The following is a 21,395-nucleotide window of genomic DNA, read 5'->3' as shown; positions in this document are numbered from 1 at the left end:
AAGACTGAGGCTCAGAATAATATAGACACCTGGGGTTAAAGCCTGGCTCCTCTTCAGTGGGACAGAGGAACCACATACAAATCCAAGACTGGAGGGATGGCATAATATATTGCAATTTGCCTAACCTCCCTGGAGTATTCTCGTCTGGAGATTGGAGATGATGCTGTCGATATATATTAAATGTCTGTTTTAAATAATATGTGTTCTTATGTGTTTAGCAATATATAAAACTCTTCTGGCCCCCAGACACAAGGAGGCAGGCCTCATCCCATCTATCATCCCTCACCCAGAATGGGGACACTCACGGAAAAGCACCATGAGGAAGCGGGTCTGGTTCAGCATCTGGGTCAGGCCAGCGGGCGTTAGCACTAGGAGATTGCGTTCCTCCAGGATGTGCACAGGTTTGGTTATGTGGATGCTGGAAACACCGGCGTTAACCTCCGGTGAGCTGTGGACAGCAGAGATACGAGCGGCCACCAGCAGCAGGGGCATCCAGAGCAGGTCCATGGCTGTCCTGCAGGGGCCAGAGAAGGAACAGAGACCTTATCAACACAGGTGGTGAGCCCCACGTCATCAATCCCCCATCCTTGTCCAGCCGGTTCACGTAGGGTGAATGTGGCCTGGGCATTGTCTCCCAGCAATGCCTGCAGCTTGGCAGCAGCCCTGGAGAAGAAGCAAAGTATTAGGTCAACCTCAGGCCCAGTGGTGACTGTATGGGGAACCTTAGAGCAGCAACCACCCACTGGCAGCAGCTGGATGCGGAAGCAAATGCAGACCACTCAAGCCTACTGACTTCCCAGCCAGGAGGTGAGACTTGTGCAGAGATAAGGTCCCATTTCAGAGTCCTCGGGTGAGCCTCTGGATCTCAGAGATAACTGGTTCAATCCCCCATCACAACCCCCTAGGAATCCCTCTGTCCACAATGTCCCCGCTTCACCTTCCTCCAGCTCCTGCTTGAATGCCCCTGTGAAGGGAAGCTCACTACCTTGCAGTGTACCCTGTTTAATTTTTGAACACATTTTATCAAGTGTAAATATTTAAAAAGTCATAACTATAATACACACTTGTAAAAGTTTCAAGCAATACAATACAAATGTCAAGAAGAAAGTAAAAATCTCTTCCATTCTCTCACTGCTGAGAAAGTGACTCTTAGAAGTATGGAATGAATCCTTACAGACATTGAAAATACCTATATAAACATACCTTTGAATATATCTATATCTATATATATAGAGAGAGAGATAGAAAGATAGATTTTTTTTTTTTTTTCCCCGAGATGGAGTTTTGCTCTTGTCGCCCAGGCTGGAGTGCAGTGGCACAGTCTCAGCTCACTGCAACCTCCACATCCTGGGTTCCAGAGGCTCACTCTAGTGATCCTCCCACCTCAGCCTTCCAAGTAGTTGAGATTACCGATACCTACCACCACACCCAGCTAATTTTTGTGTTTTTAGTAGAGATGGGGTTCCACCATGTTGGCCAGGTTGGTCTTGAACTCCTGACCTCAAGTGATCTGCCTGCCTCAGCCTCCTAAAGTGCTAGGATTACAGGCATGATCCACCACTCCCGGCCTGAATGTATATTTTTAAATATAAATGGAATCAGATTTTTTTTTTTTTTTTTTGGCTTGATTAGCTCTTTTTAACCTTGGATACACATGAAAATCCTCTGGGGAGCTTTTAGGAGAACACTGACACTCAATCTCATTCCAGACCAATTAATTCAGAATTGCCCAGGATGGGGTCTAGATACCTACATGTTTCAAAAGCTCCCCAGATGATTCTTTTGTTTTATTTCAACTTCTATTTGGGAAATTTTGAACGTGTACAAAAACAGAGAGATGGTGTAATGTACCCCCAAGGTACCCATCACTCAACTTCACTTATAGTCATGACCAATGTTATTTTATTTGTATTCTTGACTCTCTGCCCTGGATTATTTTGAATCCAGTTCTGGGAATCATGTCATTTCACCCATAAATACTTTATTATAAATATTTAAAAGATAAGGATTTTTCAAAACAACACAATAACCTCAATACTATTATCATACTTAATGAAATGCACAATAATGTCATCATATCCTCAAATATCTAGACAGTGTGCGAATTACCCTGATGGCCTCATAAATTTTAAGTCTGTTTAAATCAGGACCCGAATGAAATCCATGAATTGTCATTGATTGTTTTGTCTCCTAAGCCTCTCCCAGGTAAATCTATCATTCAGTTTGTAGCTTGAGAAGCACACGGTCAAATGAAACCAACAAAGGGCAAGTGGAGAAAAGGAAGAGGGGCAGGTAGATAACCTGGTTTTCTGGACAGCTGAATGATACAGACCATTTAAATCTGTGTCTCGGTCAAAAGGCTCATCACCGTCAGCTCAGCCTTGAGTCCCTAATGATCTCAGGGTCCCAGGATTCACCAGGTGACATGCCACTTACCAGCCCGGACTGAGCCTGGTACAGCCGTGATGACTATCAGGTGGAACCCTTGTTCTTAGGAATAATTTACTTGCTTGTTTATTTGTTCATTGATGCACTTACTTGTGAGAGAAATGGCTGCCTAAGAATTCTTTGCCTAGCTGGAGACATCAAAGTACTAGAGAGTTAGTTTTTATTCTACAGAAAAGCACTTGAATAACCCCTTCGTTGTGATATAAATGTAAGGGTCACCCAGAACCATTCTAGGCCTGACAGTCCCTTCAAACCTTCCAAACCTCCTCGGTGCCCAGTATCCCTTGGCTGGCAGGAGGGAGCCAGATCTGCAAAAGCCCCAAGGGACCTTCAGAGAAGAAACCTTGAAATTCAAGGTTGTGAGACCCTCTCTGAGAAGTCTGGATGGCACTTGCTGGAGGACAGAGGAGACTGGAGGACAGAGGAGACCTTGAGTCGTCTGGACTCCTTCAGGGTACAGAGCTGAACCACGGGCCCAGCTCAACCACTGTGGAGGGCTGAGCCTCTGAGCAAAAGCTAGGCAGGAGGGGCTACAGCGGGCTCGTCCTCATGCCCTCGCCTCCCAGGCCTTTGACAGAGTGTTTCCCTGGGTTCCTGATCAAGGAAGGGGTAGTGGGAGGTGTCAGGTTTCCTGCTAACCTGGGTGGGCTGGGTTATGAGCCTCAAATGTTTCCAGTGCTTCAGATCGAACAGGACGGAGACCAAGCCCCACTGGCTGGCGAGGAGAGCCCTCCACGGTCAGACTCTGGCCACCAGGCTTCCCTCTGGCTCCACGGAGCCAGTCACAGCTCCTGTTCGCTCACTCATTCATTCATCAAATATTTTTGAAGTCTTAAAACATGTTAAGTACCATTCTAGGTGCCAGGGATACAAACAATATTCCTTGCATCTTAGTGGTGAGAAACACAGTGAAATAAATAGATGCGATCAATAGTGTGTCAGATAATGGTAATGCAAAGGAGAAAAGGGGGATAACAGAAGATTTGAAAGTGATGGAGTCGGGGAGGAGTGTTGATATTTTCTTCTTTTCTTTCTTGTTTTTGAGATAAGATCTCACTCTGTCACCCAGGCTGTAATGCAGTGGCGCGATCTCGGTTCTCTGCAACCTGCGCCTCCCTGGTTCAAAGGATTCTCCTGCCTCAGCCTCAGGAGTAGCTGGGATTACAGGCACATGCCTCCATGCCCGGCTAATTTTTGTATTTTCAGTAGAGACAAGGTTTCGCCGTGTTGGCCAGGCTGGTCTGGAACTCCTGACCTCAGGTGATCCACCCACCTCGGCCTCCCAAAGTGCTGCGATGACAGGCATAAGACACCGCGCCCAGCCGATATTTTAAATAGGGTGACCAAGGGAAAGCTTCATTTAGAAGTTGACATTTGACTAAGGGAAGCAAAGAAGTGAGCTATTGTATTTGCATTTCTGGGAGTGTGGGAGAAATAGTCTCTCTCTGTCCTGCTCCTGTTTTTTCTCCCAATCTCTCCCACAATACCTGGCTCAGCTCTGCAACACCCCAGGGCTCCCCTGAGACTGTAGCGCCCACCCTGGTCCAGCCCTGGGACTGTGCTCTCAGCCATCCTACCTCCAGCCTGCCCTGACCTGCCCCTTTATTCTCTCAGCCTTGGCCCTTGGTTCTCCCGGCACCTGCTTCTCTAGCCTGACACCACTGTGGGTCTGCTGTGTCCCCCAGCACAATCTCCCCAGCCTCACAAAGTCCAAGCTCAGCTCCAACATCAGCTCCCTACCCGCTACTCAGAGGAGAGTGACTGTGATGGGAAACTTTTATTAATGAGAATAGCCAAAATCGAGGGGCTGGTCACCAGCCATATTGTGCTGAGTGCCAACTGTGTGCATTCCCTTCACCAGTATGCCGTGGAGAGACCCCGTGTCTCAGTCACCCTGGTTTCCTGCCAAGAGGGTGTGGTAACCTCCTCATTGATCCCGCCTCTGCTTCTACTCTTTGCGCTTCACCTCAACCCATTGCCCACAAAACAATCAGATATTTCCTTTATTTTTATTTTTATTGTTTGAGACGGAGTTTTGCTCTTGTTGCCCAGGTGGGAGTGCAATCGCATGATCTTGGCTCACTGCAACCTCTGTCTCCTGGGTTCAAGCGATTCTCCTGCTTCAGCCTCCCTAGTAGCTGGGATTATAGGCACCTGCCACCATGCCCAGCTAATTTTTGTATTTTTAGTAGAAATGAGATTTCACCATGTTGGCCAGGCTGGTCTTGAACTCCTGACCTCAGGTGATCCACCTGCCTGGGCCTCCCAAAGTGCTGAGATTACAGCTGTGAGCCACTGCGCCCGGCCGAGATTTCCTTTTGACACAGGAATTCCATCACACCACTCTGCCTATTAAAAGGTGCTCACTTTTATATATTGTGCAAAAAAAGTTTCTGCCTCTTTTTTTTAACAATCCATTCACAAAACCACACACCAGCCAAACCGTTCTCTGTGGTCTACCAGGCCCCACTGGCTCTGGACCCATCTGGCCTTATCGCCCTCCTCTCTCCTCCTGCACTCTGGGGAGCCACACTGGCCTCTTCCCTTTCCCAGGCACACCCTACCTGGGGCCTTTGCCTCTCCCTGGGGCACCCTTCCCTCACATCACCAGCCTTTTCTGGTTCTTTGGGTCCTGGCTCAAATCCAAGCTCATCAGAAGGGTCTTCCCAGCCTGCTCTGTCTCACCCCATCTCAGCTTTCAGCACGCTCTGCCATATCACCATTGTTTGCGTCACATTTTGTATTATTATTTCTGAGTGTACTTTGTTTTCGTCGTTTTGAACTTTATAATGTAAATACCGTTGTTCACAGCTGTTTTCTCCCCTCCAGAACAGTGCCTGCACCAGATTTGGAGCTCAATGAATGTTTGTTGAATGAATGAACGAGTGGCCTAATTTAATTCTTACACAACAAACCCCATCCATGGTTCATTTCAGTGGTTCTCAACCATGACTATGCTGAGAATCTCTTGGAGGGTTTAATAGAAAATACTGATGTTCAAGCTCAAACCCAATAGGTTCTAATTTAATTGGTCTGGGGTTGGGTGAGTCTAGGCATTGTTACTATTTTTTTAAAGTCCTCAAGTTGATCCTAATGTGTAGCCATCTATACCAAAACCCACACTTAAACCTTAAACTGGTGACACCTGGCACAGAAAAGCCTCCCAAGGCAGGGCCCATCAGTCAGATTTCCCATTTTCACTGAAGCTCGTACCTGCAGGAAGCCAAGGCCACTCCCAGGGTTACTGGGGCCGAGCCGGGGCTGTGCTGGGGGTGGGGCCACAAACTCTGCGGCCCTTAAGAAGGGAGGTTGTAGCCTGAAGAGGAGGCTCCTGGCTTCTTCTTGTGATCAGGGCAGGACCCGCAGATGACTAGGCATTCTAAAGAAATCCACAGGCAGAAATGAAGTCCCTTCCTGGGCATACAGAGGCCACAGCAGCCTCAGCAGCAGTTCTGAGTTCTGGGGTTCTAGAGGACCAGGGGTGACCCTGGAGAAGAATGGGCCATTGTTGCGTAAGAGGGGGCCCTGCCTGGCAGCCCTTGCTGAGTTCACTTGAAGGGCCAGAAATAAAACTCACTGTGGGGTGCTGGATATGGCCCAGGAGGGCTTTGAACTCAGTGCCTATAGATTGGAATTTGAATCCCAGCTCTATCTTGAACAGCTGTAGGGTCTTGAGAATGTCACTTACTCTTTCTGAGGTTCAGTTTCCATGCCTGTAACATGGCATCTAACTCAGAGAGGTGTTGTTAGCAAAGTAAATTATGTGGAATTTAGAAGATAATGAAGGCTATGAAGAAAAATAAAACCTGAAAGGATGATGAGGAACGCCTGAGAGGGGGATGGGATAAAACAAGATGATTTATGCAAAATGAGCAGCTCGGTACCTAGAAGGCAGTAGCCCCCTCACCCATCACCACCCTGGCCTCATCTCCTCGGGGAGAAAGATCTCTACTTACCCTGCTCCAGCCACACTGGTGTGTCCCTGCCAGTCTTTCAATACAATGTCAGGGCCTCTGCACTTGTGGTTTTTCCTGCTGGGGAGGCTCTTTACCCAGGTAGACTCAAGGTTCACCCTCTTAGCTTGTTCCAGTCTTTGCCCAAATCTCACTTCCACAGTTGGGCCTTTCCTGGCCACTTCGTTTAAACTTGTAAGGGCCCCATCCCCATCTCAGGCATTCCTCATCATCCTTCCAGGTTTTATTTTTCTTCATAGCATTAATTATCTTCTAAATTGCACATAATTTACTTTGCTTACCAGGTGATAGGTGCTCAATAAATATTTGTCGAATGAATAAAGAAAAGGCTGTTGATATTATTAGCATCGTTATTATTGTCAGAGTTTGCAACCTTTGGCTATCTGCTGCCCAACTCTTATTAAATACTAATGGAGATGATTAACATTCATTTCACTAAATTTTAACATCTGTGGGTTTTAGTCCTAGAGCTTTGCTCTGCTCTCTCTTTTCTTTTTCTTTGAGACAGTGTAGTGGCGCCATCTCCACTCACTGTAGCCTTCACCTCTAGGGTTCAAGCGATCCTCCTGCCTCAGCCTCCCGAGTAGCTGGGACTACAGGCACGTGCCACCACGTCTGGCTAATTTTTGTGTTTTTAGTAGAGACGGGGTTTCGCCATGTTGGCCAGGTTGTTCTCAAACTCCTGACCTCATGGCTCCACCCGCCTCGGCCTCCCAAAGTGCTGGGATTACAGGTGTGAGCACGGCACGTGGCCCCGCTCTTCTCTTTCCATACTTAACTTCTATACTTTTGTTGGCTTGTTTCAATGCATGAGTTCAAATATTCCCCTTTATAAGTTACTCCCTCATTTACTCCCCTGGATTTGATCAACTGATTGCATTTACTATTAAGACTGTTTTCTGTCTGCCTATTAGAAAAGCTCTTCTTGGTTGAACCACACTCATTGAATACCCGAATGTCTTAATTTGAACTCATCATGTCCCTTTCAACTTTTCTTGCCAATTATTCCTTTTCTGGATGCTGTGTTCGTAAATAATTCCTGGGGTATGTTTGACTCTTTCTTCTCCGCTGTCCAAATCAACCATCTACTCTGGCATGTATTATTTTGACATCTTTCACACTTGTCAACTTTTCGTCACAAACTAAAACACTTGGGTTATTATCTCAAATGGCCTTTATTCACTTTCCTTCACTCTTGGACACAGTTAGTTGTTTCTTGGCATAACATAGACACTTTCATGGTGATACTCATTTACCGATAAAGCTGCTGCTTCTTTATTTTTTTATTTTATTTTTTGAGACAGAGTCTCGCTCTCTTGCCTAGGCTGGAGTGCAGTGGTGCAATCTTGGCTCACTGCAACCCCCACCTCCTGAGTTCAAGTAATTCTCCTGCCTCAGCCTCCTGAGTAACTCGGATTACAGACATGCGCCACCATGGCCGGCTAATTTTTGCATTTTTAGTAGAGACGAGGTTTCACCATGTTGGCCAAACTGGTCTCAAACTCCTGACCTCAGGTGATCCACCCGCCTCGGCCTCCCAAAGTGCTGAGATTACAGGCGTGAACCACTGTGCCCCACTTAAAGTTTCTTTTTATAAAATAACATTAATTTCTTTCTGATTAGAAAAGAACAGGATTTAATTTATAAAACATAGAATATACAGAAATGAGTTAATTAAAATCATACATCATCTTACTTAGAGAAACATTCATATTTTGTTATGTATGGGATTAATATATACTTTTTAAAAATAAAATTGTGATTATATTATCTATAAAGTGCATCCAGTTCTTTCATTGAACATTTGTGAAACATTTGTCATGTCTTATGATTATATATCCTTTTAAAAAGTACTGATGGAGAGTAGTGATATTGAGATTAGACTGCCGGAAAAATAGATAATATCCAACAGTCCGTACACCCTACTGAGGGTAGAGATTGTATCTTTAGATCTGGCTGGAGATTCAGAGATGAGGTTGTATCCTGGGTCGCAGTAGAGGACTGAATGCTGAGCAAGTGGACACTGAAGGCCCAGAAGATGGTTCCCTGTGGCCAAGCTTGGCAGCAAGGGAGAGGAGCTGCCTGCGTGGAAATGAGCCAAACTGGCCAGGCCAGGAAATGAGACAGAGTCACAGGGGAACAACACACAGTGACGGATAAAAATCCGGTGTGATGTTTGAATCACTGCAAAGAAAGGCAGTTAATGGTTCAGCGTCCTCTCCATAGGACACCCATAACCCTGTCATTGCAACAACATGGATGGAACTGGAAGTCATTACATTAAGGGAAGCAAGTCAGGCATAGAAAGCAAACATTCTGTTCTCACTTACTTGTGGGAGCTAAACAGGAAAACAAACGAACTCATGGAGACAATAGAAGGATGGTTGCCAGAGTCTGGAAAGTGTTGCAGGGAGTTGGAGGAGAAGGGGGATGGTGAACGGGTACAAAAAAGTAGTAAGAATGAATAAATAAGGCCTAGTATTTGCTAGCACAATAGGATGACTATCATCAACAATAATTTAACCATACACTTAAAATAACTACAATAGTATAATTGGATTGTTTGTAACACAAAGGATAAATGTTTGAGGTGATGGATACCCCATTTACCCCGATGTAGTTCTAACGCACTGCATGCCTGTATCAAAATATCTCATGTAACCCATGAATGTATATACCTCCTATGTACCCACAAAAATTAAAAATAATTTAAAAGGAACTTCAGAGAACAAACAACCAAAAGCCTAGTATGGCTGGAGCAGAGTGAGACGGGGCTTTGAGGAGAAAAACTCGCAGGAATCCCTGTGGGGCCCTGTAGGCAACTGACAGGACTTTTTGTTTGTTTGTTTGTTTTTGTTTTTTTGAGACGGAGTCTTGCTGGGTCTCTGGCTGGAATGCAGTGGCGCGATCTTGGCTCACTGTGACCTCCGCCTCCCGGGTTCACGCCATTCTCCTGCCTCAGCTTCCCCAGTAGCTGGGACTACAGGCGCCCACCACCACGCCCTGCTAATTTTTGTATTTTTAATAGAGACAGGGTTTCACCGTATTAGCCAGGATGGTCTCAATCTTCTGACCTCGTGATCCACCCACCTCGGCCTCCCAAAGTGCTGGGATTACAGGCATAAGCCACCGCGCCTGGCAATTGTCAGGACTTTGGCTTGGACTGTGAGTGAGATAGGGAACTGTAGGAAGCTTTTTCAAAAAACCACCTTTGTGCCAGGTGCAGTGGCTCACACCTATAATCCCAGCACTCTGGGAGGCCAAAGTGGTCAGATCACTTAAGGTCAAGAATTGAGACCAACCTGGTCAACATGTTGAAACCCCATCTCTACCAAAAAAATACAAAAATTAGCCAGGCGTGGTAGTGCGTGCCTATCGTCCCAGCTACTCGGGAGGCTGAGGTGGGAGGATCACTTGAACCCAGGAGGTGGAGGTTGCAGTGAGTCAAGACTGCACCATCGCACTCCAGCCTGGGCGACAGAACAAGAGCCTGTCTCAAAAAACAAACAAACAAACAAACACCCAAAAAACTTCTTTGGGCAGTGTACAATTATTATTACTATTTTTTGCAGGAAATTTACAGAGTTGTGCTGTCATGACCACAATCCAAATTTAGAACAATTCTATGACTTCAAAGGGATGCCTTAGGGCCATTCCCTGGAACCACTCCTCTGTTCTCTCTGTATCTATTGGAGGGTTCTAAGCAGAAAAGAAAGTCTGACTTATATTTTTATCACTATTGTACCTTTTCTGTTAAAACATCATAATCTTCTTGTTGCTTTTTCTGATTAGATGGCAACTTGAATTTTTAGGGAATCTATCCACCAGTTTCGGTGCACCCACCAGGCATGACAGTTGAGGTCTGATCTTCCAGCCACTGTGAGTACTGAGCCAACTTGGCAGGAGGCCACTTTCACTGGCTCAGCGCACCCTGACCAGTTAAAGCCACTGTGTCAGCTGCTGGGTTCTGGCTCTGCCCACTCTTGGCTGCATTTGGGGCCGAAGTTCCCTGTGGGAGGCTGTTTTCCGAGGGCGCCCAGTGTTTACAGGCGTTCAGGTCTGCTCCGCTCAGCTGAAGCAGAAAACAGAGACCTTTTGCATTACTTTGGTTCAAGAGCAAGGTAATTTGGAAAGAAAGTTTTCAGCCGAAGGTGTCAGCTGCCTCTGAGGCCTTTGCCGATTAAACCAGGAAGTGACATCCGAAATGGTGTCCGGGAATGGGAAGGAAGCCTGGGGATTCTAAATTATCAGCTGTTTAGGCGCCTGAGGAATCCAGGGGTGGGAGACTGAGGAAAGGATTGGGGCAGAGTTCAGGAGAGGTGAGGGGCAGGAGAGGTGGCTCAGAGAAAGGAAGTTTCTGAGGCGCAGGCCTAGGCCTGGTGGCCACTGCAGAGGCTGGGGCCTATGTTTTTCCAGGAAGTGAAACCTGAAAGTCACTTTTCCCCTTAAGCCTCACTTTCTTTATCTGTAAATGGAGAAAATAACGTTTACAGCATAGAGCTGTTATAAAGATTTAATGAAATAATGCCTATAAGCACTTTTAAAATGCTTGGTACACAGTAGGCCTTCGATAGACTGTAGCTGTTACAGTTTTTCTTGTTGTGCCACGTTATTATTGTCGGTTGTTATTACCACATTTTGTTATTACCATATTTTGTTATTATTATTACTAAGAGGAATTTAATGCAAGGAAACTGAAACTGAGGTCACATGCAGCTCCCGGGCCAGTGTCTCTCAAACTTTAACATGTTAACTTTAATATCTGAACATCCTGTTAACTTGCAGATTCTAATTCTACAGGTGTAGGGTGGGGCCCCATCTGCTGGTCCCCAGATCACACTTTGAGTAGCAAGACACTAAAACTGGGCTGGGCACAGTGGCTCACATCTGTAATCCCAGCACTTGGGAGGCCGAGTTGGGAGGATCACTTGAGGCCAGGAGTTCAAGCCCTGCCTGAGCAACACAGTGAGATCCTGTTTCTACAAAAAAACCTTTAAAACATTTAGCCATACGTGGTGGCTAGTGCCTGTAGTTCCAGCTGTAGGAAGGCTGGGGTGGCAGGACTGCTTCAGTTCGAGGCTGCAGTGAGCTGTGATGGCACCACCGTACTCTAGCCTGGACAACAGAGTGAGACTGTCTCAAAAATAACAATAATAAAAATTTTGAAAATAAAATTAATTTTAAAAAATTTAAAAAAATTAAAGACACTAAAACCACATCATGCCATGTAGCAGCCACTTGTGGCTTTTGAGCCTTTGAAGTGTGGCTAGTCCAAATTGACCTGTGTTTGTAAGGGTAAAATCTATATCAGATTTTGAGGACTTAGTACCAAAATAAACAAAAAATAAGTAAAAGGATGTAAAATATCTCTTTACCAATTTATTCGTCTATTGACTATGCATTGAAATGGTCATACTTTGGCTCTATCTGGTTAAATAAAATGTATTATTATAATAAATCTCACCTGTTTCTACTTTTCTTAATGGAAGTAGTAGAGCATTGTAAATTGCACAGGTGACTAACTTTCTATCTCTATTGGACAGTGCTGCCCTAGAGCTGTCTTCAACTTTGTAAGGTCAGTTCAGGATTGGCCAAAGGCTTTTTGAGGGATTCCGTTTGAAGTACTGAACCTTCAGAAGTGGGCTCTGATTTCTGACCCAGAGGCCCACAGTCAGTGAGAGTTCAAAAGGACGGATCTCGGGGTCAGAGGAGAGAAATGACCATCACAGAGAAGAACTGAGACTGAAGTTGGAGAGTTTGTTCTGCAAGTCAGTAGGGACCACAGTCACCGTCAGCACTGACCACAGGTTTCTCCTAACCTCGTGTTGTCCCCAAAGTCCAAAATATATGACAATGCCCTCTTTCCTTTCTTTGGTGACAGACAGGAGGCGACCACATGAGACCATGGTTGAGACACCTGGTCCTCCAGGTACTGAGGAACTCCAGGGGATTCTGTGGGTCTCGCGGGCAGCCAACACCTCTACCTGTTCCTCAGAAGATCGTGGCCACCTGGGAAGCCATCAGCCTGGGAAGGCAGCCGGTGCCTGAGTACTTCAACTTTGCCCATGATGTGCTGGATGTGTGGAGTCGGCTGGAAGAGGTGAAGCCTGTTCTGTCCTAGAGTCCATCTGGGGCATCTGAGGCTGCCCTCAGGTACCACAATGAGACTCAAGACTCCAAGACATGTTGATGAGAAAATCTGGACCTGGGAATTTTGCTGGTTCCAAAATGTAAACTGTTAGCATTTGAGACTTAGGAAAAAAAATCTGAGTCAGTGTTGTGAGCCTTAGACATGCTTGTTCCTTCTCTGAAGTGTCCTGCATTCTTGAGCCCAAATCACACAGTGAGACAGTTATGTCCCTTCCGATTCCCTTCTAGTTGTTCATCAACTGAAGGAGGAAGTTTTGTTTTGCGGCTACTCTTTGATGTCTCTTGTTCAGTGTTATGCGCTTCTCTTCTAAATAAGGAAAGAAGGCCGGGCGCGGTGGCTCACGTCCGTAATTCCAGCACTTTGGGGTGCCAGGAAGGGCAGATCACCTGAGGTCAGGTGTTCAAGACCAGCCTCACCAACATGGTGAAACTCTGGCTCTACTAAAAATTAAAAAAATAAAATAAATAAAAAAAAATTAGCTAGGCATGATGGCACACACCTGTAGTCCCAGCTACTTTGGAGGCTGAAGCATGAGAATTGCTTGAACTCAGGAGGCAGAGGTTGCAGTGAGCTGAGATCATGCCACTGCACTCCAGCCTAGACAACAGAGCGAGACTCCATCTCAAAAAATAAAATAAAATAAGACAAAACAAAATAAAATAAGGAAAGAATAGGGCTCAGGCTCAAAGCTTTTTGCAGATCATAACAGATACATAGAATTGAATTAGAGAACCCTGATTTATTTGTGTGTCTCTGTGCATCTGCTTTCTTCCTTATTTTCCCTTATATCTGTGTCTGTTGAGTCTCTCTATTTCATGGTTACTTTTTATTTGTGTTACATGATACTAACTTTTCATTTATAAGAGGAAGACCTACTTATAAAACTGTATTTCAACCAATGTGAAGCTTAACTGATGAGAAAAGCCTTTTCCCTGGGGGTTTTGTCCAAAACAATTACAGACAAATGTTTAACTTCGTTGTTGCCTAAGGCGATGGATAACAGTAGGGACAAACAATAGACTCACCAAAAAGTGAAAAAAGAAAAGCTGGAGAATACAAAACTGGAAATATAAAATTTAATTCAAAGAATTGTATTCATGTTAATTATAACATGAGATTGTTTAAAGAAAAAATATGATGTAAATGGCATTGTTAGTAGATACAGTAAAATTAACTGTCAGCAGATATAGTGAAACTTATGAAGGTGGTATGAGGATGACTGAGACTTAAAAGCAGGCTTTGCAGTCGGATAGACATTGTTCATCCATGTACTTGAAGTGTGACCTTGGACAAGTGCCCTAAGTTCTTTAGATCTCAACTTTCTCATCTGTACAATGATAGTCATACCATATGTTACTTAGAGTAATAGTGAGAATTAAATGAGAAGTGCATGTAAGAGATGAAGCCAGGATGCTCCATTCCTGATGGCCTACAAAAATCTAAGTTCTTTATGCAATACTAGGGGCATCCTTAGAAGACTTCTCCTAATGATAAAAACAAGCAAGCAGGATTAGGTGAGGAAAAAATGGTAGAATAAGGACTTTCCAGCTATGCGGTAGCCTTGAAAAATAACAGCCCCCATTTCTTGTGCATCATGGCAACCATTAGAGGGGACAGAATGGAGTTGGAGTTTTTTCAAAGCTTCACTTAGGAAGAACTGTTATTATTTGAGCTGCCCATTGGTTCTTTAGAAGACCCTACTTGTAAAACTGTATTTGAATCAACTTGAAGCTCAACCAATGAGAAAAGCCTTTTCCCTGGGGGTTTTTGTCCAAAACAATTACAGACAAATATTATAGCTTCATTGTTCCCTAAGGTGATGGATACCAGCGGGACAAACAATAGACTCACCAAAGAGTGAAAAAAGAAAAGCTGGAGAATCTAATGTCTATGGGAGCTTTAAAAAATATATTGGATTCCTGGAAATCTAGAAAGCAACACACCTAAGTAAGGCTGTGTTCTTTCCCAGGGCTTTGCACATGCTTAGGAAAGATCTGAGGAAACTCTAAGCTCTCACTTCTGGCAGACTGAGAGTTTGAGCATGCAGGAAATTAAGACTGAGGCAGGATTGTTAATTGCCTGGCTGAATGCTAAAGGTGTGCCTCAACACCCACCCAAAGACTGGGAGATTTATTGGTTTCAGGCACTTAAAGAAATTTCTGTCTAATCAGAAGATGACTACTAAGCTAACCAAGTAGAGATCTCAGTGGCCACATAGAACAAATAATGCACACTTCACAGAAATGGTTCACAAAAGTCACTAAACAAACAACAACAATCAGCAACAACAAACCAAACTCTGGGGAGTTGCAGGGAATGGATGGGGGGGAGGGATCTGATTTCCTGAGTAATCAAATGATGTAATTTTAAATGTATAGTTTTTAACAAAAATTTACAAGATGCTCAAAGAAACTTGAAATAGCATGGCTATGGTTATCAAAATAATGCACCCCTTCCCCAAGATTTTTACATCTTAATCCCTGAAACCTGGGAGTATGTTATCTTACACGGCAAAAGAGACCTTGCAACCATTATTATAACTAAAGATATTCATATGATGAGATTATTCTGGATTATCTGGATAAGCCCAATATAATCATAAGGTACCCTATGAGAAGGAAGGAGGGTCAGAGTCAGAGAAGGAGATATGACAATGAAAACAGAGGTGGGAGTGATGTGGGGCCATGATTCAAGGGATGTGAATTGCCTCTAAAAACTAGAAAATGCAAGGACACAGGCTCTCCACTAAAGCATGCAGTAGGAAAACAATTCTTCTGATACCTTACGGTTAGTCCACCAAGACTGATTTGGAACTTTTTATCTCCAGAACTATAAGGCTGTATATTTGTGTTGTTTTATGCAACTAAGTTTTTGGTAATTTATTACAGCAGCAATAGATAGGATTATTCAAAACCAATACAGATTTTGGCACCAAGAGTAGCAATGAGAGCTGTAATAAATACCAAAGGATGTGCAAGTAGGTTTGGAATTAGGTGATGGGTAGAGGCTTGAAGAATTTTGAGGAGCACAGAAAAAAGCCTGGATTGCCTTGAGCAGACTGTTAGCAGAAATGCAGATATTAATGATTAATGAACGAGACCGCAAAAAGAAAGGAGGAACATGATAGATGAGACTTGTATTATTTTAAAGAATCATGAATCATGAACAGACTGTTGGTAGAAATATGAACATTAAAGGCACAGATGATAAATACTCAGAAGGAAATGAAAAATGTAATATCAGAAACTAAAGGAAAGTGGATCCTTATTACATAGTGGCAGAAATTTTGGCTGACTAGCGTCCTAGAGCCATATGGATAGAAGAACTTATAAGGGATAACCTTGGATATTTAGCTAAGAAGATTTCCCAGCCAAGTGTTGAAGATGTGGCCTGATTTCTTCTTGCTGGTTATATTACAACGCTAAAGGAAAGAAAGAGATAGAGGAAAGAATTGTTAAGCAAAAACAGAGCCAGAACTTGGTGGTTTGAACAATTCTCAGCCTTCTTATATTATAAAAGACATTAAAGTTAGGATATTCACTGTCAGAAAAGTATGCTGCAAAGGGAAATCCAAGAGTGTGGTTGGACAATCTTTTGCCAGCAATTCAAGTATCAAAAAGTCACAGAGAACTTTTTAAAGAGATTAGACATGGGGCTCCTGAGTTCCTTCAGTCATGGAGGCAGAAACCAGCAATAGAGATGGGATTATGTGGAAAAGTTCTGTGGAGGAGCTACTTCTCTAATGGGATGAATCACTGAGACATACATGAGAGAACCATTAGTTTCTTGAGAATGTTATATCAGCAGAAACACTGCCATCTTGTACTGGACAGAGAGAGGAAAATATAAAAGAAGGCTGTTGGACTCCCCAAATTCTACAGGCAGGAAGCAGATGGTTAAAGCTACTTAGCTGCAAACATGTGTCACCCTTCTTGAAAAAGAAAAGATTGTTTAGGGCAGAGTTGTTAGCCAAGAATGTGGAATTGGGAGCCCAGAGGGTGGAGCTGAGCAACTAGAAAGCAAAGCCACAACCACAGAGGATTAAGGGCTTTGACACATAATAGAGTTTTCTCAGTTGGATTCAGAGTTGCTTGGGATTGGTGACTCATTGTTTTCCTTTTATTTTAATCCATTGTTTGAATGGATATCTCTGTGACTATTATGGAATCCCTGCTTCATCATTGTATTTTAAGAGCAGATAACTTAATATTTAATACTTGAGTAAGGAGCAATAAAAAATGAAGTTAAGAAATAATTTTATTTACTAATAGCATCAAAAAGAATGAAATACATATAAGTAAATTTAACCAAAGAAGTATAAGGCTTGTACACGGAATATGACAAAACATTACTGAAATAAACTGGAAAAGATACAAACAAATAGAAATACACCCCATGCTCATGGATTAAAGGAATTAATATTGTTAAAAAGAAAATACACCCCCAGTTGAGCTGCACATTTAATGTAAACTTTATCAAAATCCTAGGAGACTTGTTTACAGAAATAGACAAGCTGATTCAAAAACTCCTATGGAAATGCAAGGGACCCACAGGGACCAAAACAATCTTGGGAAAAAAAAAAAAAAGAAGACTAACACTTTTCTATTTCAAATCTACTGAAAAGTTACAGTAACCAAGACAGTGTGGCACTAGCATAAAGATAGACTTGGATAAATAGGTATGAATTCAGAGTCTAGAAATAAATCCACAAATCTACGATCAATTGATTTTCAACAAGGGTACCGAGACACTTAAATGGATGAAATAATTGTCTTTCCAACTAATGATGCTGGCACAACTGGGTGTTCACATGCAAAAGAATTAATTGAGTCTCTTACCTGACATTAAATACAAAAATTAGCTCAAAATGTATCAAAGACCTAAATGAAGAAACAAAAAGTATAAGAAAATTTTTAGAAGAAAACATAGGAGTGTATCTTTGTGACCTCTGATTAGGCAACGGTTTCTAAAGCAAAAGCAACAAAAGAAAAAATAGATTAATTGGACTTCATGAAAATTAATAGTATTTGTATATGAAAGTAAAGAGACAGCTCACAGAATAGGAGAAAATATCTGAAAAATCACATATTGGGTAAGGGTCTAGTATCTACCACACTTAAAGAACTCAAACTCAACAGTGAAAAAGACAAATAACCCAATTAAAGTATGGGCTAAGAATCTGAATAGACATTTCCTTAAGGAATATAAACAAATGGCCAATAGACACATGAAAAGATGCTTGACATCTTTATTCACTAGGGAAATGCAAATTCTAGCTACAAGGAGATACCACTTCATAACCAGTGGCATGGCAAAAAAAAAAAAAAAAAAAAAGGCACAATAACAAGTGTTGGAGATGATGCAGAGAATTAGAACCCTCCAACATGCCTGGATGGAAACGTAAAATGGTGCAGTGCTATGGAAAACAGTTTGGCAGTTCCTCCAAAAGTTAACATAGAGTTATTACAGTACTGACCCAGGAATTGTACTCCTAGGTACATATCCAAGACAATAGAAAACATGTGCTCACACAAAAACTTGTACATAAATCCTCATAGCAATGTTATTTAAAATAGCCAAAAAGTAGAACCAACCCTAATGTCTGTCAACTGATGAATGGATAAACAAAATGTGGTCTATCCATACAGTGGAATATTATTCAGCCATCAAAAGAATGTAATACCAATTCATGATATGACATAGATAAATCTTGAAAGCATTGTACAAAGTGAAAGAAACCAGACATAAAGCTACATATTGTATGATACCATTCATATGAAATATCCAGAAGATGCAAATCCATAGAGACAGAAAGCAGATAAGTGGTAGCCAGGAGCTGGAGGAGGAGGGAATGGGGAGGGACTGCTAATTTGTACAGTGTTTCTTTTTAGGGCAACAAAAATGTTCTGGAATTAGAGAATGGTGATAGCTACACAACCTTGTGAATATATTAAGAAACAGTGAGTTGTGTGCTTTAAAATGGTGATTTTTCTGGTACCAGAATTATATTTCAATAAAAAAGGGAAAAACAGAAAACAGTGTAAATCATGTGCTATCTTTTGCATTAAAAAGATAGTAGAAAAAATATATATGCTTGTGTTTACCTAAAGAAACTATGGAAGGATATGCAAAAAACTAATACAATTGGTTACTTAGTGAGGCAGAGGAAGTGGAAAACAGGGCAGATAGGTACAAGGAAGGGAGCAAGCCTTTTCAATGCATGCCTTTCCATATTGCTTTGCTTTTGGAATCCTGTGAATTTTACATGAACTACTATAAAACATTAAACAACAGCAACAAGCAAACAAAAATTCTCAATAAATTACTTCTATTTTTTTTTTCTGCCTGCACCACCATCTAGGCTGGACACCGCCCCCCAAATCCTGCCTTCTGGTGGGTCAATGGCACAGGAGCAGAGATCAAGTGGAGCTTTGAGGAGCTGGGGAAGCAGTCCAGGAAGGCAGCCAATGTGCTGGGGGGTGCATGTGGCCTGCAGCCTGGGGACAGAATGATGCTGGTACTCCCACGGCTCCCGGAGTGGTGGCTGGTCAGTGTGGCTTGCATGCGGACAGGTCAGTAAGCAGGGCTGCTGGGAATTTTAGCTGGGGTCAGACACAACCTGCCAGAGCTTTGCGGTGTCCACAGAGTCTTGAATATGGAGCGAAAATAAACCCTATGTGGAGTTGTGCTTACTTCCTATTTGCCCAACAGTCACAGACTTGATTGTATAATAGGGGCCAGACAGTGATGTAATTGATAAAAGCAGGTCAGTGCAAGCAGTAGGGAGTGGTGAGGACTGCGGCAAACGGGAGATCACATGCTTTATCAAATGGGGTCGCTGCTTCTCAACTCGAACCAAATGTTCCCACGACAGGATGAATACCGGTGTTATCAGAACTTCTGATTTGTAATGGAAAACTCTGGATTTTTATGAAAAATCCTCCTGTCTTTTAATGTTGGCATCTATCATTTTAAAAAGTCCTGACTGGGACAAATCAAGCTTATTTTCTGCTGGTCGTGGTTTGGGAGCCTTGCTTTAGTTGCTAGAATTTTACCTGAACCATGCAGTTATAGATGAGGGACTCCTATAACCAATCTATGTTAGTTTCACTCGTAGACTTTATGATTCTAATTATCACAGCATCATTCAGCTGCCAAAGGAAGGCAGATAAAGAGGAAATAAAAGAACTAGTGATATTATCCCTTGCAGGAGGTTAGGGGGCAGCTCCTCCTGTTGTCACGAATGTCTAGGGCAGTAAAACATTACCTTCTTCGAATGGTTCCTTCAGCAGAGACACAGAGGAGGAAAGAGGCCGCGGTGAGCCTAGCAAGCCTCCGCTGATGCTGAGTGAATGAGTGATCATGCACTTATTCAGAAGGCTAGGGTTTTTAGGCTGCTATTATTATTGTTACCTCTTCCAGCTCAGGCATTCCAACCCTCCCCAGCCCCTTCCTGCCCTCATCTCTTACCTCTATACCCAAGACCTTCCCTGCTATCCAGTCAACATCCACTTCTGTTTTATGCCAGGGGTTGTCATGATTCCGGGTGTCACTCAGCTGACGGAGAAGGACCTCAAGTACCGGCTGCAGGCGTCCAGGGCCAAGTCTATTATCACCAGTGACTCCCTAGCTCCAAGGGTGGATGCCATCAGCGCTGAATGCCCCTCCCTCCAGACCAAGCTGCTGGTGTCAGACAGCGACAGTCGGCCAGGCTGGTTGAACTTCAGGGAACTCCTCCGGTGAATTGGGGTTCTCCAGGAGAACAGCAGAAAAATGAAGTCATTTCCCCTTTAAGCAACAAAAGATGAAATGCGTTGCTGATTTCACACACAGAGAGTGAATCAGAGAGGAACACTCCCCTTGGCAGCCAGACTGACCTGAGCATAATCCTGGTCACCACCTTAATGTTCAAGGTCGCTCATTCAGTCAGTGCTGGATTTGTCAGCAGCTTTTCTGTGCTTCATTTGCTTCTATAATGGCGGTAGTCGTTATTAGAGCTACCATTCAGAGTATATGAAATAACCTATATGGTGCATTTAGTACATAGCAGGTGGTCAATTAATAATCAACTTATGGCCGTGTATTGGGTACTTAGCGTATTCCTAGATACTGTGCTATGTAAGCCTTCACCTTCATTCATTCATGTAGCAAAGGTTTAATGAACGTCTATTTCGTGACAAGCATTGTGTTTGGTGTTCAGAACACCATAATGGATAAGACATCATCTTATTTAATCCCTGAAAAGGACATGATGATGTGCCCTTCAACCCAGTTTTACAGATGAGGAAACTGAGGCTTGGAAAACTAAAGTGACTTGCCCAGGGTGTTAAAAAGTAGTTAAGTCAGGATTGGGCAGAGCCGAGACCCTATCTGCCTTAGAGCAAGGACCTGGTGGAAACCCTTCTTAGAATTTGAGACTTTGTCCTGATTGGAAGCCAGAACCCAAAAGGGGCCTCTCAGGGGCCTGAACAATTGAATCACGAATGCTCACCCCACAGACCAGCTGCATCAGATTCACCTGGATGCTGTTTTGAATACAGATGACAAGGCCTCACATCTGACCTACTTAACCAGACATAGAAGAGCAAGAGCCCTGGGGATCTTTTTTTAAAAAATCAGCCCATAGGCCTGGGCGCCGTGGCTCACACCCATAATCCCAGCACTTTTGGAGGCCGGGGCAGGCGGATCACCTGAGGTTGGGAGTTTGAGACCAGCCTGACTAACATGGAGAAACCCCTTCTCTACTGAAAATACAAAATTAGCTGGGCGTAGTGGCGCATGCCTATAATCCCAGCTACCTGGGAGGCTGAGGCAGGAGAATC

At 43.4% G+C, this 21,395-nt stretch overlaps 2 protein-coding genes across 2 annotated transcripts in view; one reads left to right on the top strand and one right to left on the bottom strand.

The window, feature by feature from the left end:
• Window positions 1–5,907, bottom strand: part of PDILT (protein disulfide isomerase-like, testis expressed) — a 50,796-nt gene extending 44,889 nt beyond the window's left edge. Inside the window, exons 1-2 of the mRNA XM_011976065.1 lie at window positions 5,662–5,907; window positions 306–514 (exon numbers count right to left, since the gene is read on the bottom strand). Of these exons, the coding sequence (XP_011831455.1) occupies window positions 306–507 (202 nt within the window). The 5' untranslated portion in view covers window positions 508–514; window positions 5,662–5,907. The remainder of the gene's footprint in view (window positions 1–305; window positions 515–5,661) is intronic.
• Window positions 5,908–10,411: 4,504 nt separating this feature from the next.
• ACSM5 (acyl-CoA synthetase medium-chain family member 5) overlaps window positions 10,412–21,395 on the top strand; it is a 31,124-nt gene continuing 20,140 nt past the window's right edge. The window contains 4 exon segments of the mRNA XM_011976097.1: window positions 10,412–10,543; window positions 12,304–12,522; window positions 18,935–19,145; window positions 20,102–20,312. Coding sequence (XP_011831487.1) covers window positions 12,319–12,522; window positions 18,935–19,145; window positions 20,102–20,312 — 626 coding nt within the window. The 5' untranslated portion in view covers window positions 10,412–10,543; window positions 12,304–12,318.

This window comes from Mandrillus leucophaeus, unplaced genomic scaffold (assembly GCF_000951045.1).
Source record: "Mandrillus leucophaeus isolate KB7577 unplaced genomic scaffold, Mleu.le_1.0 Scaffold162, whole genome shotgun sequence".
Classification (NCBI taxonomy): Eukaryota; Metazoa; Chordata; class Mammalia; order Primates; family Cercopithecidae; genus Mandrillus; species Mandrillus leucophaeus.
The sequence above is the reverse complement of the archived record's forward strand: the minus strand, read 5'-3'. Positions and strand labels throughout refer to the sequence as shown.